At 34.7% G+C, this 22511-nt stretch overlaps 2 protein-coding genes across 4 annotated transcripts in view; both read left to right on the top strand.

The window, feature by feature from the left end:
- The window catches only part of LOC149786071 (uncharacterized), a 33248-nt gene extending 19817 nt beyond the window's left edge, over positions 1-13431 (top strand). For both annotated transcript variants that reach the window (XM_089976362.1, XM_089976363.1), the window contains exons 6-11: positions 362-469; positions 1671-1832; positions 2326-2450; positions 4066-4279; positions 5805-6086; positions 12906-13431. In XM_089976362.1, coding sequence (XP_089832488.1) covers positions 362-469; positions 1671-1832; positions 2326-2450; positions 4066-4279; positions 5805-6086; positions 12906-13321 — 1307 coding nt within the window. In that variant the 3' untranslated portion in view covers positions 13322-13431. The remainder of the gene's footprint in view (positions 1-361; positions 470-1670; positions 1833-2325; positions 2451-4065; positions 4280-5804; positions 6087-12905) is intronic.
- Positions 13432-18791: 5360 nt separating this feature from the next.
- LOC149786070 (hsp90 co-chaperone Cdc37-like) overlaps positions 18792-22511 on the top strand; it is a 64109-nt gene continuing 60389 nt past the window's right edge. For both annotated transcript variants that reach the window (XM_089976361.1, XM_089976360.1), the window contains exon 1: positions 18792-18924. In XM_089976361.1, the coding sequence (XP_089832487.1) occupies positions 18886-18924 (39 nt within the window). In that variant the 5' untranslated portion in view covers positions 18792-18885. The remainder of the gene's footprint in view (positions 18925-22511) is intronic.

Here is a 22511-nt window from a genome sequence, read left to right as displayed (position 1 = left end):
CACCTGCCATGGTTTTACCTGCCTATTAGCCAGTATTGCTGCTTTTATCAGCATGATAACTGTAAATTTACTGGTGCAAACACTGTCATACTTGTGTTTTATTCATTTGTTTCTATAATTATATATTATTTGATTAACTGAGATGCATTATCCAGCAGAAATCGTTATGTAAAAGCTTGTTGGCTATTGAAAGAGTCTGACAACATAGATACAATATATAAAATGCAACACAGTTGAGAGATTTTAATAAATCCTTTTGTGTACAGTACCCAAAGCTATGAAAACAACATTATTGTGTCACTGTATCAGGCTTTCATGTTTTAAATTAAATCTTTAATGAAGAACAGTCTTTCTTTCCCAGATGTACCAGTAACTGTGTCAAAATCCAAGGCAGTGTATGCCAGAGAGATAGAGCTACCAAGCAAGGGTATTGCTCTTCACCCACCAGTAGTGACAGACCAATCCACATGTAAGTAAAGAAATGTATGTTTTGTCTAACCCCATTCTCAGGAGAGGGGATGCATTGGTTTTGTGCTCGCTGTTTATCTGTCAATTCACTACATTTCTTGTAAACAGTATGGTTTAAACACCATTGAGCCTAATCAAGCCAAAAGTTTCATATTTTATTACCTTTAGTGTGTTCCAAGATCTTTGTAATCATATTTTATCAAACTTGCTTGAGGGAGACAATTTAATATTGGTATGCATATTTTTTGACCAAAATCTTTGTAAGCATATTTTATCAAACTTACTTAAGGGAGACAATTTAATATTGGTATGCCTATTTTTTATTAATATGTAGATTGACCTGTTTTTGCTCTTGCCTTTAACAAGTGATTATCATTTACCAGACTTGATTGGCATTATGAAATGTTCAAGTTGTTTATTGATTTTTTTTATGTTAATGTTATTAAAACCCACACACCAAGCCATCATCTATTTATCATGGTGCAGCCTGTTTATTAAGTTAATCTTTTTTTGTTATCTTTGAATTAAGCATTTTGGTTTTGTCTGTAATTACATTTATTTAATTAAGTTTATTTAGTTTTGTCCTTAATTAAGTTTATTTGTTTCTTGATAAGTGAGTTCTGTCTTTGATTTCATTGATTATTATGTACATATTCCATAAAGCCTGATCAAAACTGCTGCAGTGCAATTCATGCGAAAGATGAATAAGGGTTATACCAAAGTGCAATTCTTATGTTACAGATGAACTAAGTCTGAAATGTATGGACATGTCAAGTTAACAAATGGACAGGATAAATAATTATTACCTTAATTTTTGCAATTCATATGATACTGTATTTTTGCATATAATCTTCTAATATAATTGTAAATGTTTTATGATAGATGTGTATCTTTATTGCTATACAAAATTACTTTGAGATGAAATGATTGCAATATTTTAAGAAGCCTTTGAATAGTTAATAAAATGCATGTACAGCTGCTTCTGATATTTTTGCTTACACCTTGAAAACAGGTAATCTTGCATGACCCCGTTTTAAGAGACCACTTTTTATTTGCAGAAGGGGTGGTCTTACGAGACGTGCTGTTGTCAGAGGTTTCTCTGTACTTCATGATTTTCTGTACTTTGTACAGTTTGTATTGAATGCAATATGTTGTTGTTGTCAGGTTTCTCTGTACTTCATGATTTTCTGTATTTTGTACAGTTTGTATTGAATGCAACATGCTGTTGTCAGAGCGGTGCCTTTTACACAACACAAACTTTACACATTTGGATGACTCTCCACTACTGTCCCGAGCAAGGGCCTCCTTGCCCAGTTGTCTGTACCTGAGGCAGTCATGTATGTCACAGTTTCCTAACTACCTGGGTAAGTGGAAGCCATCAGCTGGAATTATTTGTTAGAGTTGCAGGTCAGGTGAAATGAATTAATCTATTAAAATCAATAGTTTTGTTAATTAATGGAAATTCGACAAGGGAGGTGCTGCCCATGGTGATACTTAATCTGTCAACTTACATAACACTTGACATGAGTGGTCAGTAAAATGTATACAGCTGGAATTTCATTCTATTACTCTTTCAAATGTCTTTGATGAAATGAATATATACTTTGTATTTGGTATGGAGAAGGCAAGATTGGCCAGCAACCACCATTTCTAATCATCAATCGTACACAACCTTCCACACTTTTTGTGTGAAAGATTTCATAAATAGATATTCTTACAATCAGAAATTAACACTTGTCAGTCCAAGAATATATTATTTTGCATATTGCTAGTAATTTCATCCCATAATTTTTTGTAGATTATGCTTTGATTTTTTACATATATACTTATTTCTGTTTCCCAAATTTTGATTTTCAGGAGTCTGGGCTAAACAGACTATTTGTGCAAGGACTAGGTTTGGACCTTTAATAGGGCTCCGTAAGCCATTTCCCCCTCCACCACATGAAGAAAAGAATGGGGATCTTGGATTTTGCATTTGGAAAGTAAAAATACTACTTTTGATTTCATTGATTGTACATGTTGTGAGAACTCATACCACATACTTTCCATGGCTCAGATGGTCTTTGAAATGAAAGAGATTATGAAATTCAGAGGCAACCACTGATCTTGGGTTGGCATTGATTCAGCCAAGTAGGTGCTTTGTGGACACTAAGCTGCAAAGTGCTGCACTATTCAGATCTTAGTTTCAAATCAACCTTAAGCATTATAATCATAAGAATACTCATAGTCAGATCTTTGCCTGAAGCAGATCTTGAAAGAAATGTGACTCATTTTTAACCTAGATCGTAAAACTGTTTCAGCTGGGTTGTAGTCATTTTCTTTAAGTGCTTAATGGTTTAGTAAATTTTCTTTTCTTTCAAGGGCAGTACTTCATGTTTGCTTAGATAGATAATCACCACTTTTACTCATGGATTTTAGTGTCAGGCAAATGGAAGATCGCTTTGTTGAGCAGGCCAATGGCCAAGTTCAAGGTTACTTGTGAAACATTTACTAAAGATTAGACATTTTGACTTTCCCCATAATACCTTCTGCTACCTTCAAGCAGACATGTACCGTAATTGCCACATAATGGACATGAAAGCCTATGCATTTTTCTAAAGATTTAACTGGGAATAATGTTACTGACCCTATCAAAGTCTACTTATAATTAAAATGGACAATAAAAAGTAAACAGCTTTAATCATCAGGATTTATCCTTGGGTGCATGTGTAGTAAGACAAATGTTTAGTCATCTGCATAGTAGACTGTATCCTTAAGTACATGTATAGTTAAACTAAAGTTTAATCACCAGAATAGTAGACTGTATCCTTAAGTACATGTATAGTTAAACTATAGTTTAATCACCAGAATAGTAGACTGTATCCTTAAGTACATGTATAGTTAAACTATAGTTTAATCACCAGAATAGTAGACTGTATCCTTAAGTACATGTATAGTTAAACTAAAGTTTAAGCACCAGAATAGTAGACTGTATTCTTAAGTGCATGTATAGTTAAACTAAAGTTTAATCACCAGAATAGTAGACTGTATCCTTAAGTACATGTATAGTTAAACTAAAGTTGAATCACCAGAATAGTAGAATGTATCCTTAAGTACATGTATAGTTAAACTAAAGCTTAATCACCAGAATAGTAGACTGTATCCTTAAGTACATGGATAGTTAAACTAAAGCTTAATCACCAGAGTAATGTATTATTAAGTACATGTATAGTGAGGACGGAGGTCTTATCATCAGAATTGTAGATTCTATTTTTGATATTTATATAGTAGAGACTAAAGTTTAATCATAAGAATAGTACACTCTCTCCTTAGATATTTGTATACTAAAGACTTAGTTTTTAATGCAACTAGTGATACTATTTGGAGAGATGTAGTTTGCAGTGATGACGCATACAGATGGCCATGAATAACATGAAAGAAATCCTGTTCGCTCCCAATCTTGCTAGTAGTAACGAAGCTTGTTTAATAATCAATAATGACTTTAATATTCTAATCTCAGTAGTGTAATTTATAATTCACACAATAATTGTTTAGAAAGTCTGCAAAATTCATTGCAATAGGTTTTCTGTGCTTACTTGATTTTCTTTCCTAATGCAGGTATTTGATGAAAAGGGTAAGGCAGAGATGATAGATGTGAATAATGAGGATAATTGTAATTGGATGATGTTTCTTCGTCTCGCCAGCTCACTTGTTGACCAGAATATCATTGCATACCAGCAAAACAGCGACATATTTGTCATTACTTCTAAAGAGATTGACCCAGACCAAGAGTTGCTTGTCTGGTATTCCACAAATTGTGCTAAAAATATGGGTTAGTATCACAGCCCTACATTCAGTAGTGTTTAGCAATTGATCTGTTGACAACATTTAATCAATATTGGCTTGTTGGTGACCTCAGCAGACTGTGTTAGCAATAAGTAAATCAGGACAAAATCACCTCTGAAGGTTTAGTTCACCTGGGTGTGTCACTGGAAATTGCTATTTTCAACTTTGACTGAATAGGCACTGGGCAGATTTTAGACTTAGTATGAATATTCCTCAATACATACTTAACCAAATATTTGTGTTTTCCCTATCAGTGATTGACTTTTCCAGAATGAATAATCCATTTTAATTAAACTTGGTTGTAATGTTTCTGAGTATGCACTACCAAAATTTTTTTATGGGTGGCTCCCCTAGCAGCTGCTTAACTTCCTTACCAACAAGGTCAAAAACCTATTTTTGCTCTTGAACTGCTGAACCAGTCAAACACTTGGTGAAAATGCCTGTTATGATATGAGCTATTAATCTTTTATCCAGGATGGTGCCACTAACAGCAGTGTAGGAACTAGGTGGAAGATATTTTTCTGATTTTTTCTCTAGAGTGGCTTAGCCAGTTTTGATCAGGCATGGTAAGAATGTTTGTTTGGATATGCTTTATCAGAATTATGTTCAGGGCAGCTCCCCTTGCAATGGGGTATATTCCCTAGCAATGGGGTATATTCCCTAGCAATGGGGCATATTCCCTAGCAATGGGGTATATTCCATAGCAATGGGGTATATTCCCTAGCAATGGGGTATATTCCATAGCAGTCATATGTAAAGTCCATTTTCAACTTGTTCTTCAGGACATCTGATCAACTATGGTTGGAATATTTTTTTGGACATGCTCTATCAAAATTTGTTTCATATGGCTTCATGAGCAACAGTGTATTATCCCTAGCAGCAATATGGAAAACGTGTTTTTTTAAACTTCTGATCTACAATGGCTGAGCTAATTTTAATCAAACTTGATATGAAGGTTTGTTAGGAAATGCTTTATCAAAGTTATGTTCAGGGTGACCGTTGTTGCAACACGTTAACTATTAACCATGTAGAAAACCTATTTTCAACTTCTCTACAATGACTGGGTCACTTTTGATCAGACCAGGTAGAAGTGTTTCTTAGAACATGCTCTATCAAATTTATGTCTCCTAGTTTTGTCAGGGTCAATGCAAAGGTACTTTGAATTGTAGCATCACAATATATCTGTCAAATTAAAATGTTTGTAACATGGCTTGCAACTTGAATGAAATAGTTTGAATGAGATCAAAAGTGCATTATGCACAGAAAATTTAACATAAAGCAACTTCAAAAATGCAGAGATGCTAGTGAGTATGTTGAACACAGTCATTTTATCAGTTCTTGGTTTGTACTCAGAGATTTAATTCTGCCTTTTATCTTGTCTATTTTTTGCCAGTTTTGAGTTTAAATCTCTGTAAGAGAAAGATTATGATGGAATGATGTCTAATTTCTTAATTAATTGTACCTACCAATACTTGAAATGAAATATTTGGTTATTTTATTTGACTTTGTAGGTGTATCCCAGGATCCAAGTGTTCAAAAAATTTTGCAGTGCCAGTTCTGTGGAAAGCTGTTCTCAGGGAAGATGAAGTTAAAAGAACACACACGGAAGCAGCATCCAGAAGAACATCGGCAGGGGTGGAACTGTGTGATTTGCTGCAAGGGCTTAAGTTCTTCCAGCAAGCTTAAAAACCACATGTTAAGTCACATGGGCATTAAGCCACATACTTGCAACACCTGTGGAAAGCAGTTCTCTGATCCTAGTAATCTCAGGACACATCTATCTATACATACAGGTAAATAAATATTTGACCACAATGGCCTAGTGGTTAGAGCATCCGCCTCGGATGCAGGAAGTTGCAGGTTTGAACCCCGGTCGAGTCATACCAAAAACTTTCAAAAATGGTACTAACAGATGCCTCACTTGGCACTCAGCATTAAGAGGTTAGTGTTAGGACTGGTCAGCCTGGTGTCACGATAGTGTGACTGGGTGGGACATCATGCTACATGTCTGCGGCATGATGTCCAGTGCTAGACATCACTATAAACTGTCACACTGCAGACATCATAGCGCTATGACTGAAACATTGTTAAAGCTACATTAAAAATCTAAATCACACACACACACACACACATAAATATTTACATGTAAATAAATTAATTATATAGAATAAGTAGCAGTAGCATTAATGAACAACACAACAACCACTGCAACAGAAAAAATCCCAACCAGAATAACAAAAAATAATGATAGTCAAACATGTCAGTAGTGGCCACCTATGGGAAAAGTCAAAACTGGCCTTTGTACATAGGTGACCTCCACATGTTCACTATTCAGAATTGATTTGTGAGCAATTATTATGCACTAAATATCATTATTGTAGCAGTTATGCAGTGTTTGTACCTCCACTGCTGCACTTTCTTTCAAATTCATCACCTGCCTGGTCTTTGTCACCTTGACAGGGTCTGTAGGCAACCTTGAAAATTCAAAATATTATCTGGGCAACTTGAAAAGTATTGAATTTCTTCAAATGAAAGGAATTAATAAATAGTGTTTGTTTTACAGATTTAAATAAAAAAAGAAATGAAGAAAAGACCTCTTGCTAAGTTTGTGCCAGAAGGGAAATTTCTGTAACTGGCCACTGTGCAGTTGTACATTTTAACTTCTAATTGTATGAAGCCCGGATGTAGCCATGGTTTAGATTTGAATCATTTGTACGCTTCCAAATGGCTGGCCGCCGATTCCAACCTTGGTGGCTAGTTGAAGAAAAATATAAAGTTTGGATTATGAGATCTTTCTCAGAGAGCTTTGAAAAATGCCAATTATGTCAGAAGGATATTGATTTGCTTGCAATGGGAGAGACTGCTCTATGGTCACATGCAGCTGGGGAAAAATACACCAAGCTCTCGTAATGGTGGCTATTATGGCAAACAAAACTAGAAGTCTTCAACATGAAATTACTTTTGATAATAGAAGTATGTGAACACAGATTCAAGTTTTAAAATAGTAACTGTATATAGTCTTAATTATGAAATTAGTTCGTTCTGGTTCCATAGTTCGGTTGAGTGGAAATAGGACAGACAATAAGTGCAATGAACACGATGAATCTAAAAATATAGACTACAGCTAAGCTTAGAGAAATATTAATATATCTAATATGAAATGGTTTAAAATATCCATATGCTGTTTTTAAATGAGTGATAATACAAAAAAACAAATATCCTTTGTTACTTTTTTTTGTTGTTGAATGGGTGTGGGTGAAGAAGAAAGACAGGTACTGAAAAAGACATTGAGAGAATGACAGTTGCTGATGATGACTATGTACTGAAAGCCGAGACCTATAGGAACATTTCCTTTATCATGACATCAAATAGTTTGAGGAAAAGTGTTAAGGACAAAATTGCTGAACTTAGAACTCTTGAAAAATGGCTTGATGACAAGCTACAGGAACTGAAAAATTCACTCTAAATTATTTTGGACGTTGTACATAGTTTAGTGTAGACAGAGTGAAATGAACATTGTTCATTAGCTCTTCCTTATCCTAATGCCCAGTGTAGAATGTTTACTGTTAATGGGAATGATATCAATAATCATAATCTTGGCTTCATTTTTTTTAAAATGAAACACATTTGCAAGAAATGTTCCTTGTATGAAGTAATAGTAAGTACCATATTAACTTGTGTTTACATACAGTTTCATTGATGTATCCTTTAAAATTAATGTAAGAATGCAGCTTGAAAAACATGATTTTGAACCTTGAAAAAACTTGAAAAAACCTTGAAATGTTTTAAAGAAATAGGCTAATAACCCTGCCTTCAAATCCTCTGTCACTGATGATAGTGGTAATTGTGCCAGTACTGTACATGCCAGTACTAATGAAGTTTCTTGGCACTCCCATCCATCATTACAGATATGAATTGAACATTCAGTAGGACTTCCCAGAAGTGACTAAAGTATTTTTGGTGTAACACCATAATGGTAGCACCAGGTCTATTTCTTCCCAGGTAGCCCACTTTTGACTGGATTTCATCCAGCACTTGGCTTCTTGTTTCATGTCTGCTGCACTCTCTCTCTCATTCATGGAGTCCGTAAACCACTTGTGGAGATCCTTAACCGGTTGATCACTCAATGTTAGTATCACTTCCTCTCCTATTTTGAACTTGTATCTATCTTGCACCTTCCCTTTCTTCAGGTCAGACTTATTCACTTAGATGACTTGAACTTTATCATGTCTCAGTTAAACAGGTCTCCAAGATCTTCTAAAATCCATCTACCTTCTTTGATGTAATTTTCATATCATCCAGGAAATCCCTTGTAGGAGGCTGCTGAACTCCAGATGACATAATTGGTCCTTGACTCATCATTTTAGCTTACTTCACAAGGAGATTTGTTGAAACTAAAAATATAACCAACAAAATGGTACATCCAGTTATGATGCCAGCTTCTAATCACTGCCATGCTGTTGTGTAGTCTGATAGGGCGATACACATTTTGAAGTTATTTAGGTAGTGTTGAAGCATGTATTTGAACTTCTGCATGATAATCCTCTCAAATCAGGTTCACCAACTTGTGTGGAATGCTACTGTGTGTATTGGCAAGGTCTAAGCACAACACTTTCAGATCAATCACCTTTTTTTTTCCTTAGTCTCCTGGATGATCTCAGTTAACACAAGGCAACTAGGTACTTCCAGGACTCCACATTTCTGACCTGAAGTATCGATGTACTTTTCTACCACATATTTAATCAGACATGGGGCATATCTTATCTTCCATGTTTAGAAGGGATATTGTCTTGAATTGCTTGATTCCTGTTGAATTCTTTTCCTTTGGAATAAAGCAGCCTCTGTAAGCGGTCAACTCTCTGTCAGCTTGCCTCTTCTCCATATGACCTTTATTAGCCCCCAAAATTATACATTTAGTCGTGGACAATATTTTTGCAAGAAACACCATTTGGTCCAGGAGCTGATGCCCATGCATCTTTTATGATGCCCTTCACTTATTGTAGTATCTATTCTGAATTGTAAGTTGCAACTGCTGGTTCTTCGGGGTTTTGAAGTCTGTTGCAATTGGTTGTTTTTTCTCAAGTGTTCTTCTAGCTCATGTTTCACACATTCAAGTCTTCCTGATTTTTATACTCCTAACAGATCTTCAACAAAGCCAGATGGATTGGCAGTGAAGTGCATATGATTTCTTCTGTTCTTCCAGATATTCTCTGCTCTTTTCACTGTCTTCAGCCTTTCATGTAGGTGATTTTTGAGGTCACTCATCCCCTTTTTCTCTTAAGCCTCTTCATTGTGATACCTTTCTGTCAGCAACTCTGCTCTAATATTAGCAGTCTTTCGAAGTCTGCGGTTTTTGTTTGGGAATGTATTTCCCTGCTTCTTTTCTTCTATACCAAACTGATCTTTTCCAATACTGTAGACGATAGTAGATGTGGCTTCTGCCTTTCTGTCAACAATTCCTACCCATGTTACTTCCAATGATTGGTCCTTCATCACACTAGCTTGTGGTGGCAAGAGAGGTGATGGGCAAGAGTTATTCCATTTTATATAATATATACATAAACAAATTTTCTTCTTTTAGTTGGGCTGGATTTGGGATGTAACAAGCTTATATCGTAATGTTAAAGTATTCTTGGAAAACATAATTTACTCAGAAACTTGCTTTTCATAGACAGATCAGAAGGGGACATGGAGGAACATAGTTTCTCCTTCTCCAGGTTATCCATGAATAGTCTGTGATACACTGTCACCCATGCCCTGTAGTTATCCACCTGAAGTTCCAGTCGACTACCTTTTCATCAAATTTGGACAAGTCATTTCAGAAAATGATGGCTGACCCAAACTGTGCCAAAAGGTCTCTGAATTTTGTTGTCCAAACCCTTCCAGTTTCAATATCATTATGAAGCAACTCCCAAGCGATCCTATGAAAGGTGTGTTTTACACAAGAAAATTTAGTTTTTTGTTTGTAAAGGATGGTGTAGGTAGTATGAAAGCCACACACACTTTGACTCTATAACTTTCGTGATGAAATCCACTGGCCTTTGGGACCTACAATGAGTATGTGACACGTTTTGACATGTCCAACGCATTTTTCACTATTCTGATTTTTAAGACACAATCAGAGCCCTTGGGTCTTCACTAATTTTGACATGTCCTACGCATCCTTTCATATATTGATTTATTAGACAATATCCCTGTGCTTGGGCCTTCACTAAGAGTTCAGGATGTCTGCCTCAGAGAAAATAATGTTCCTGCACAACATACCATAAAAATCGTTCAGTAAGTTTGGTTTTTGTTTGATGATCAGTGTAGAGAAGTAAGACCTGATCACTTTTGAACATTTTGTCCAACTTGGTATGGAACCCTTAACACATATAAACTTGGCGTCTTTACCCAAACACATGGAAAGTATAATTCATCCATTGGAGAAGATACCAGTTAGGAAGTTGGATTATTAACAAGACTTTTGAGCAGTTCATGATGTCCTTAACAGAGAAGGCAGCATTCCTGGTCAACATACTACAGAAATATTTGTTAAGTTTAGTTTTTGTTTCACAACATGAACAACCTTACTTCCCTCACAAGTGATTCAGAATTGATGATCAAAGTAAAGAAGTTGGATCTTGTCCTTTCTAAGCATTTTGTCCACATAGATATGGAATGCATGAGACATATTAACTTGACATCTTTCTCCCAAATTCGTCTAAAGTATAGCCTATGCATAAAAGAAAATATGAAACAAAACATTGTCTTTTATGGCTCCCCAACTGTTTCTTTGGTTGGGGAGCACACTAAGTACTGGACTTAATGAGATGGTCAGTAGTAAGTGGAAGCTCTTCTATCAACCTCTTGGAAATGAAAGCCATTCTCAGTGCCGCCCACACATGTATGGAACTTATTGATTAGCACATTATTGATAATGTTGAACAATTCATTTGACATACTTCTGAAAGGGCAGAAATACAAGACATAACTCCACAAATGCTGGCTGCTTGGCTAATGGGAATTATTAAATCAGTGTACTCTGAACTCCAGCAAGATCTAATGAAGATTTCATGAAATCTCAACTTACAAAATAGGACCAACTTCCATGAGCCTGGCATTGAACATAATGTACATATATCAGTTTGGGTTATAGTGGAGTCACCTGACTAGTCTGCCTTCTCTAGCTTCCATTTATATGACATGGCCTCACTAAGGAGAGAACTGAATCTTGTTGGGTTAGTGGTAGCTGCACAGACAGTAACCACTTCCCATTCATCAAAGCACACTGTTAGACCCTGGCATGAATTTACCATTTTCATTGGATTCACCTAGGAAACTTTTGATGGAGAGACAATAATCAAGTCCTGAATCCCACAAGGATTTCCCTTGCATGTGTATAAACAAATTGTCTCTTGTTGTGCGAAACTATCATTAGGTGAAGTTAATCTTTTTTGCACATCAAGCATACTTCTGCTAGATGACAGGTAACGGTAGGATGATCAGCATACATTCTCCTCTTATCTATTCTCTTAATATGATGTGATCAGATAATGTTTCTCTAATAATACTTACCTCCAAGAATCCCTAAATTAAAAATGCTAGTATATCCAGGTATGACAGTGACCACCTAACAGCTAGAAAGGGGAATTAACCTGTAAGAGTTACCTCCCTTTGTGTATGGGTGGGTGGGGGTGTATATATATATATATATATATATATATATATATATATATATATATATATATATATATATATACACACACGCACACGCACACAGAAAGAAGACATTTTTTGGTCTTTTTGGGAGGGCTGAATTTGGAGGATGCATAGAAAGTTTTCCTAATGTAAAGTAATTAGGTAAATATCGGAGAAATATAATTTATTTTAAAAAAATGCTTTCATAGCTATTATTGTGGTGAAACTGTTGAGCAGAAAACTTGACTGCAACCTGCAAATCATGATAAACACATTGTGTACACCTTATTGTAACACAGTATGCAGTAAAAGAGACTTTGTTGAAATCTTTATGGATCAAACTATATTCTGAGTAAAGTTACACTGTTTTGGAATTTCAGGACATTCAGTTAGAATGTAATGCTGACATTCCGTTAGAATGTAATGCTGAACAGGTTCAGGGCCATAGGCCCAATTTCTATCCATTGTCCAATCATAAATCCTTAGAAGATACTTCCATTACTTCAGAATTTAGCCCTCCTAAGCAAAAGAGATATTTTTCGCTTGTCTATTTGGTGGCACTGAGGGTTGCTCCATTTAAACATACATGGTACCCAGGGAAGGCAGTTTTTAAAAAATATATGCCAGGGTACTTTGATTCACAGAGTTCACATTAAAATAAAATTCTAAACTACATCTATGGGTGAGTACCCCACTTTCAAAGCGCCTTCCCTTTGTCCCATGTATGCTTTAATGGAACAGCCCTGAGTTACTTTATAAGGTAAGATATCTCTGGATGGTTTCAGGTTTCAGAGATTCTCTTTGGTAATCTTTGAATCAAAAGAGGGTAAAAAATGTCTTTATTTTGTTTGCCTGGGAGATTGATTTTCAGTATATGGTAAATTTTATCAAAGAATATATCTTACTATAAAATATTGATTTCTCTTTGACAGGGCAAAGAAAATTCCAGTGTCAAATGTGTCCGAAAACATTTAGACAGAAGGCTCATCTAGACTCTCATCTCTTGACTCACTCGGGGGAGAAAGAATATCCATGTTTGCATTGTAATAAATGGTTTGCCAGACCTTCTGACCGAAAGACTCACATGTACATACACACTAAAGAAGTTGTTTATAACTGTGATTTGTGTGGTAAAATTTTTTACAAAAGCCAGAATCTGAAAAAGCATATGCTTGTCCATTCAGGAGACAGAAAATTCATGTGTAATTTGTGTGATAAACGATTTGGAACCAAATATCACCGAGATCGCCACTGGAAGAAGTGTAAATACAGAATGAAGATTGATGAATCAGTTACATCTGATGATGTTTTCCAATCAAATAATTGTATTGGAAGTAGTGATAATTAAATTAAACTATGATAAGGATCAGATTGCTCATGGATTTATCAGAACATTTGAACAAATTTATCAACTTGTTGAAGAATAAATATTTGCGTATTAAAGTTCTTCAGACATTATTGTGTTGTATTTCTGAAAACAGTTTCCCTTTTTAGTGTCCTGCTATCCATTCATCTCTTGCTCTCTCAGACTCATTTGAATTGTCTGACAGCTCATCAGTCTGTCATTCTTTCTTTTTGTCCTGTTCTAGAAAGTAAAATTTCAGATAATAACCCAGTGTTCTTTGTAAACCTTTAACAAACTAATGTAAGTTACTAGTGGTCAAAAGTTTGGGTATGATATAGAAAGGAATTTGGGATGGGGTATTTTCATTTTCTTCTTTCCAAACATGTTCCAGTATTATGGTATGACCCTGTGTTCACCATCCATCTGTCACTCATTGTCTGTTATCATTAGCTTGTTAACCGCTTAACATTCCATGATTTTTTGTAATTAAGGATCATAATTTTCCTTATACAGTTAAAAATAATTGTTTGCATATGCATGTATCTATAGAGTTCAATGGCAGATCAACACAATCTTGGAAATACAATGCCATGTAAGTTTAGGAATTGTAAAATAGGGGCAGCACAGAATGAAGATAAAACTGCAAAGTGGTAAAATCTCCAAAATTCAGAGCCAGATTTTTAATATAAACAGAATACTTTCAGATAGTTGAAGATTTCCTCGGCTGCAATATCATCAAGGGACAAGTTTAAGTGCAAAAATGTTAGGGCCTTTTACAACCTGCAGGAGGGTGATTAGGCCCCATTCTACATCTCTGAGCTCACAAGGGTTTAATTATCTTAGAAGTCATTTTTTTTGTTTTCCAATATATGATTTATTTCCAAAGAGATCATGTCTTGTACAAGCCATACATAAGTTTATACATTTATTTGAGGAGAACTATTTTTTTTAAAAACCAAAACAATACCACATTTGAAATTCTTACGTAATTGGAAATAAGTTTAATATGTTTGGAAAATAAGAGTTTAACAGTTGCTAATATTGTTAAGTGAAAGTGACTGAAACATTGCTCATGGTACACAGGGAAAGAATGGTACAAAGTTTAATATTTTTATCAGTTTGTATGATCAAAGCTTGCCAAGATTAAATAAAACGTGTTATGAGGTTCATAAATGATTGTATTTCTTCCATGATAAACACAGGAGCCTAGCTGCATACCTTCATTGAAAAAATAGGTATGGGTTTATCATTAGGTAGTGCTTTCCTAACATAACAATTTGCTAAAACATCTTTTAAAGAGGCAATGGTCTTATTGAGGATGGGTTTATCAATGAAGACATGGTAATTTTCTTTGTTTTAGATGTTTACCAATGGAAAGTTTGTATATCTATGTTTGAGGTAAAACGTGTTTTTGGAAAATTTGCATTTGGTTAGGGAGAAGTCATGGATTGTATTCCAATAACATGCTCCAAATCTTCAGTTTTGAAGTCCCAATTTGCTTGCCTTTCGGCCAAAGCTTTCCAAAACCATCACCACTGAAACTACTTTTATATTGTTTTATAGTATTGTCCAGTTTAGATAGGTTTGATTCCTATTGTGATTGCTCTTTGGGAATCAAAAGGTGTGGTCATTTTGTAGAAACTGGGCTAGATAGGGGCCAAATTATGGGAGTTTAACTGTAGATCCTATACAAGTGCCATTTTTCTTTCACTGGGATAATTAAAACAAAGATTTTATGTTCCCACGGTAACACATGTCAAAGTTATGGCCTTCTTGATTTTCCAGTTGCAAATAAAGTTGGAATTTTCCCCCAGTTTTATAGCATGAAGCAGTTAACCTCACAGAAAGAAAACAGAATTGCTCTTCACAGAAAAAAAACAGAATTGCTCTTCACAGAAAGAAAACAGAATTGCTCTTCACAGAAAGAAAACAGAATTGCTCTAACTAATCATTAACACATAGATCTTTTTAAAACATTTGGAACATCCAATATGGATGCCACCTTGGACAAGAAAATACTTAGCTGTGACAAATTTGACTTCTGAGTCAGTTCCTATGAATATCGTTTCAATTTATTGTTGTAATTGACTGTAAGGTTTGGATTTGTTTATTTTGCAATAATTTGTAAACTTAAAATTTGTGAGTTACAAATATTTCTTAAAGACTACATAAGAAGGGGTCTAATATGGTTTCATAATTCTAGATCAATATACCTTGGGTATGGTCTATAATGATAATACATTTTTGAGATTGATCAGTGTATCTCATTCTAGACAATACAAACATGCAAACTGTAGGTCAGACCCTTATCAGTAATTTATATTTATGATATTGGCAACATTTAATGTGCAATATATAGTAAGAAAATTCTAACAGCTAATGCAAGAATTATTATAAACAGAAATTTCCAAGAACACAGTTTCCATGCATAACCTGAAGTGTTTCATATCGGGGAGCAAGGAAATGGATTAAATTTAGTATCCATTTCAGCCAACCATGTTTTTTTTCCAAAAACCATTCAAAGAGATTTTTTTAACAAAGTTTTTGCTACTGCTGTTGACTCATTTAGAACAGTATTTTGTAAACGTTTTCATTACTCCAGTTCACCCATTTGGAACAATATTCCAAAGAAAATAATGGAAATTGCAACATTACATTTGTTTCACTATTGACTGGTAAATTGTATATAAGACTAAACACTGATTGACTAATAACTTATACGATTATTACACTGAAAGACGTCCACTGCAATTGCTCCAGCTACACTATTTTATGTAAACGATGTCAATTAACTCGGGGCATTTTGCATGTCATGTAAATGATGTCAGTGTTGTAAATAACTCGGGGCGTTTTGCATATCATGTAAACGATGTCAGTGTTGTAAATAACTCAGGGCGTTTTGCATATCATGTAAATGATGTCAATGTTGTAAATAAATTGCTTTTTTTTACAATGTTGTGTAAATAATGTCGATGTAAATATCTTGGGGATTTTAACATCTACTTGTCAAATATAATGATTTTATTTTACTTATCAAAACTACAATCTGATGTCACTATAATCAGAGAAAAATGCATCTGTGTGTATGTGCATGTGTGCATGCATGCGTGTTTGTGTGTGTTTGTGAGGGAGAGAGGGTGGGAAGGAGAGAAAAGTGTGTTGAATGAATCTGAGTAATCAATCATGTTGTTGTTGTTGTATGGTTTAACACCATTTTTCAGCACATGATTGGCTATACATGGCAGCCAGTATTAATGGTGGAAGAAGAGCCCAGGAAAATTCCGGAAAGAACCACCAACCCATGAGGAGCTACAGGCAAGCTTTCTCACATACCCACATTAGCTGAATCTGGTAATCAATCATGTAAATAATAGAAGTTATATAAGTCCACAAAACTAATTTTACCCAGGTTAAAACATCAAAAAGTTGTTTATTATTATTATCAGTCGTGTAAATATGTAAATAATATAAGGGTCAGAAGTTATATAAGTCCACAAAACTAATTTTACACTGATTAAAACATTAAAAAGTTGTTTATTATTATTATTATTATTATTATTAAAACTGTCATTTTAACATAAAAAATTACCAAGTGGTTAAATGGAAAAATTGTATGTGCTCTACTTGGTTGGGCTCGCTTTAGCCTGATTATACAGCTGGCAAAAGAATTGGTCAGTGGCATGCTTGTATTATTTGAGTGACAGATGCCACAAGCACTACCTCTCTTGGATGGGAGGCAAAAAGTCCATCACAAGTTAATTTTCGAAGGAATGTTTTTTCCCCACCTACAACTAAGCTGACTGAAGCAATTGAGATTCAAGCCAATTGTATGGGGACTCATTCCAAAGGCCAGGATGGGACATAAAATATTAAGATCCTGAGTAAAGAATTGCACACCTTTGGGCTATTATGGTGCCCCAGTATATTGCCCATGGCAGTGCATTGAGCCCTGAATTTAAGAAGGTTCCTTATTTTCATTATTCTTTTTTGAGCTCACTGCAGTTTGTGCAGCATATGCTGTGAAATCCATCTAGAAAGGACACAGCAGCCACAGAAAGGTGGTGTTCATGAATAGGTACCATTTTTATAAAGTGAAATATGTAAAATAAAATGAAGAGAAGGGGTTAATAAAAGTATGTTATTTGTGATCATATGTCATTTTTATGGGCATGTCCACTAAGGTTGGGTTGACTGTAATGGCACCTTAGTCATCCTTGAGTGGATTGAATGGCAGTTGGAGTTAAATATGATCTTCAACCCCTGATAGATACTGTGCATATACTGGAATGGTTTTGCTGATTCCATCTTGGTAAGTGGTGGGAAGGTGAGAGGAAAGGTAGTACATACTCAGCTATGACAGTGTTTTGGGCAGGTAAGATGAAAGGTTATGCCCACGTAGTTATGGTAAGGTATTGGGAAGGTCAAAGGAATAGTTATGCCTCTGCTAATCATAGCAAGGGGTGGGAAGGTCAGAGGAAAGATTATGTCCACTCTGTCATGTCACATTAAACATTTAATTATTTTAAGATGTTTTTGATAATTATTTTGTCAATGTGTTATGTATATTTAATTTATATTGTGTGCTTGACATTTTTCTGTGATTTAGGGTCGAATTTTGGCCTACTTCACTTTTGTATTTTTTTAAAAAGATCTTTACTTTGATTTGAGTTTAAAGCCTTACTGTATTTACAAACTTAGAATGTTCTGGAAGCAAACTTGTTTACAGTTCAATGAATTGTTTGTTTTAAATGACCTATATCCTGGCATTCTATTTTGTCTTAGGTCAGGTGAAATTAGTATATATAGGATGAGGTCAACAAATGTTCTATTTTAAGTTCAGTCTGTGGAATCATCTGCTGTTGTGTTCAGATATGAGTTGAGAGGATTTATTTTTTTAAGTTATTTACTGTGCTCTGGGTACCTAATGTACACTGTAAAATCCCCAACATATGAGTGTATAATATACTCATGGTGAAAGTGAAAAATCAAAATAATTTTGTTTGTTTTGAAATGTGATACCATTTTAGGTTGGTGGTAGTGGTGTCTTGAAAAGAATTAAACTGGGTCATACGTTTTTGCTTGATCCTAATTAATGGGAGAGGTTTTCTAACATGATAATACAAAGCATATTGATATAAGGAAAATAAAAATATTTTTTTCCAGCAGATGAAAGGGAAAAATTAAATGGAAAAATTCCCAAGGAAAATAATTTCATAACTAATAGGTGCTCTTGCATACAATATAAGAGTGCTATGAAAAATTACCAACAAAAATATTTGTTAACCAGTCTCTTTCTTACAAAATAAGAGTGCTATGAAATATTACCAACAACTATATTTGTCAATCTGCCAGTCAGTAAGTACACAAATCTAGTTATTATTGTCCCAAAAAGTTTTTGAAATAATGTTCGAACATTTGTAGAAGTGTATTTAAATCAGTGTTTCCGTACCCAAGCACTTTTTCTTTTCCTGATCCGGATTTGGATGTTAACGTCGAATCAATAAACTTCCGGTTTGAGACTAGTTAGAAGCTGCAACAATTGTGTTGATTTACGTCGTTCATCTAAAATGTCAACAATTAATTACAGTAAATGGGATCACATTGAGGTATGGATATTTGGTAAAATAATATTGTGCAAAATTAAAAAATTTCATTCATTTTTGAGCAAGTAAATACCAACAAATTGTGGGCGGTGAGTATGTGGAAGTTTCTGGAAGCAGCTGTTTTTATTCCAGGCAATGCACAAGTTTGTGAGCGCAGAACATATTTAAAAAATCAGGAAGTTACTTAGTTATTTCACCTGAAAGAATATTTTAATAATACTATTTAATTTAATATTTTAATTTAATAAATATTTTAATAGTGTTCCTGTTCACATGGTTCTGTAACATCACATATTCGCATACCCTCCCGTTTGTTTCATGTTTGTCCCCCCCCCCTTTTAAAACGAAAAACGATAGGAAAAAAGAATGCAAAAAACTTAAATTTTCATTCACTGATTTATAATTTCTAACCTGAAAGTAGCCAAGAGGCCTCTAACACAATCGAATTTTTGGGGTATCAACGCAAACGGAAGCTCCCGATGTAAAGAAGCAAGCGGACAACGCTGTCCGTTTCTGGTTTCTGTAATAGTCTGTTTGAATAAAAACTGCGTCGTCTGTGTCCAGTATTTGCAATGTCTAGTTTTAATATTTCTAAAAGAAATTGAATAAATAAATAGGAGGAACACATACATAAATGTGATCAAAAATATGTAAATCCAGAATATATAGAATTATTGAGATTTTTAAAGATGGTGAACTACATCAGATCTGTTGCTCGAAAGCATAGACTGGACTAAGCAAAATCTGGCAACCGTGTTACTAAAGAAACCCCTTTTGATTTCCAAGTTTACTAAAATAGTCCTCTATATTGGAGGGAACAATGCCAGTGAAGTGACTGATCTAGAACATTTTGAAGAACTATATGACCAATTACTTGCACACATCCATAAGCACAATCAAAGCTGTCAGGTTGCATTGTGTGAAATGGCCCCCAGGGGAGATTGTGATGTGTTAGATATCAATGAGGTCATTTGAAGACTGTCAAATGAAGGAAAGTGTGATATTGTTTACAATTACATGAGTTTCCTGGATGAAGAGGAGCAAGTGATGCAACATTTATTTGGAAAAAGAGATAATATTCACCTGACTACCAAAGGGGTTGAAAAGCTGGCAAAAAATATAAATGCAGTCATTCATGTAGTCTGGTCTTACAGCCACATTACAAACTTCATCCCTGTAAACCCATCTCAACTCCAACTCCACTGGAAGACTATTCAGCAGTAGGACCAGTCTATCAAGGACTGTCATATGTACCATGCATCCCTTGTCAAAACAGATTTGATCCCTTGCTGATGGATATTCTGAATGTGAAACTTGCTAGCTCCTTGTACATATTCAAATATGACTGATAGTTCAGATTTATACAATGGTTATAAAAGCAGAAAATGCAGTTGTAGAAAAACAATTTTTTTTATACAGTAATGATAGTTGTAATAATGATCCCTGTAAACATGGTTTTAATACTTTTAATGTCTCCTTGAGTGCCTCTAATAGCATTGATATTAATCTCATGAATTTAGGAGTTTCTAGCAAAGGTTTATACATCGGTCCTTTAAATATTCAGGGTTTTCATGGAAAGATTGATCCAGTGAAGTTACTGCTAACCTCTCCAAATAATAATATCCATTTATTTGGACTCTCAGAAACAATTTTAACAGAAAATCAGGATGAAAATTTCTTGTATATCAATGGCTATGACAAACCTTATCAAAAGGATAGGAAAGCAGGCGGTGGTGGGCTTCTTGTGTATGTTAGAAATGGTACTATTTGTAACAGACTGGAAGACATAGAAATACAGGAAATAGAATCCATTTGGCTACAGATCACTCCAGAAAAAGCTAAGCCCTATTTAGTAGGTTTTGCATACAGACCCTCATCATCACATACTAATTGATGTGAATATTTTGAACTTCAAGTAGATAAAATTTCAAATGAAGAGAAAGAATTTTACATTCTAGGCGATATAAATAGAGACCTTCTCAATGATCAAATAAAAGGAATTGGATGAATTTTATTGCTTCGTTAGGTATGGAGCAACTAATAAATGAACCCACCAGAGTAACATCTACCTCTAAAACACATATATCATATTTATACCAATACAAAAGAAAATGTTTTGGAAGTAATGGTTCCAAAGATTGGTATAAGTGACCACTTTGCAATTTTTCTAACACGTGAAGTCAATGGCATATCATCAAAAAATAATATCAATAAATCCATTACATATAGATCTTTTCAAAACTTTTGATACTGTTAAATTTCTAGAAGATCTGAAACAGATTCCATGGAATAAAGTGCAGATCTTAGAAGATATTGATGATGTTTTAGATACTGTGGCAGATCTATTCATCAGTATAGTGAACAAACATGCCCCTTTAAAAACACAGGATAAAGAAAGACCACCAGCCAGGCTGGATCTCCCCAGAAATTTTAGAAGCTATAAAGCAAAGAGACCAACTAAAATCAGTAGGAAATCAAACTGAATATATAGTTTGGAGGAATAAAGTTTAAAATGATACATTAAGCCAAACAAGCACACTACAAAAAAGTGCTGGATGAAAACCAAAATAACTCCAAAGCTATCTGGAAAGTGTTTACAGGGTTTGGTGCAGGCAAAGGTAAGAGTAAAACTGAAATTTTATCCCTTAGTCATTTGGACATTTATACTGATAATCCAACTGACATCTCAAATATTTTTAACAACTTTTTTGTTCAAATTGCTGAAAAACTTATAAGAACCCAGAACTTCATCTGATCATATGGAACTCGGATATTTTTGTGCTAAAAAGTAGCAAACAATATAAAGTTTGAAATTCCTGAAATAAGTCCAGAATTTGTGTTGAAATTTATTAAAAAATGGTGTTTGTCAAGCCACAGGACTTGATATGATTGGACCAAGGCTACTAAAGGTAGCTGCACCTGCAAATCGTACAGAGTATAGCTTTCATTTGCAATGAAAGTATTAGGTCTAATAAATTTCCACAAACGGGGAAAACTTCCAAGGTTATACCATTGCATAAAGCAGGAACAAAAGATGATGTAAATTACTACAGACCCATCTCTATCCTTCCTCGTCTCTCCAAATTACTAGAAGAAACATATATGATTCTTTTCCCAACTACATGTATTTGAACACTTATGACCTTATTCATGATAATCAGTCTGGCTTTTGCCAGAATCACTCCTGTGAAACTGCACTTGTATCTTTGATTGATAAATGGCTGAAAGCATTAGATCAAGGAGAAATGGTAGGCACTATTATGGTTGATTTTCATAAAGCTTTTGATCTTGTAGACCATGAAATTTTGCTTGAAAAACTAAAAATCTATCAATGCAGTGAAAACTCCCAAAACTGGTTTATTTCTTACTTAACTGATAGAGTGCAATAAGTATCTTTGAATGGTTAACTTTCTGAAAGTAAAAAGATTAATTGTGGAGTACCACAGGGCTCTGTCCTTGGACCTCTTTTATTCATTCTGTTAATCAACGATTTACCTCTTAGGATTGAAACTTCAATTTCTTCCACTGACCTCTATGCAGATGATACTACACTGTCTGAGATGGGTAAAACCAAAACAGTACTTGAAAAT

Source organism: Sinohyriopsis cumingii, chromosome 12, assembly GCF_028554795.1.
Source record: "Sinohyriopsis cumingii isolate HCF-2022 chromosome 12, ASM2855479v2, whole genome shotgun sequence".
Taxonomy (NCBI): Eukaryota; Metazoa; Mollusca; class Bivalvia; order Unionida; family Unionidae; genus Sinohyriopsis; species Sinohyriopsis cumingii.
Note: the sequence above shows the minus strand (reverse complement) of the source record. Positions and strands in the feature narration are given on the sequence as shown.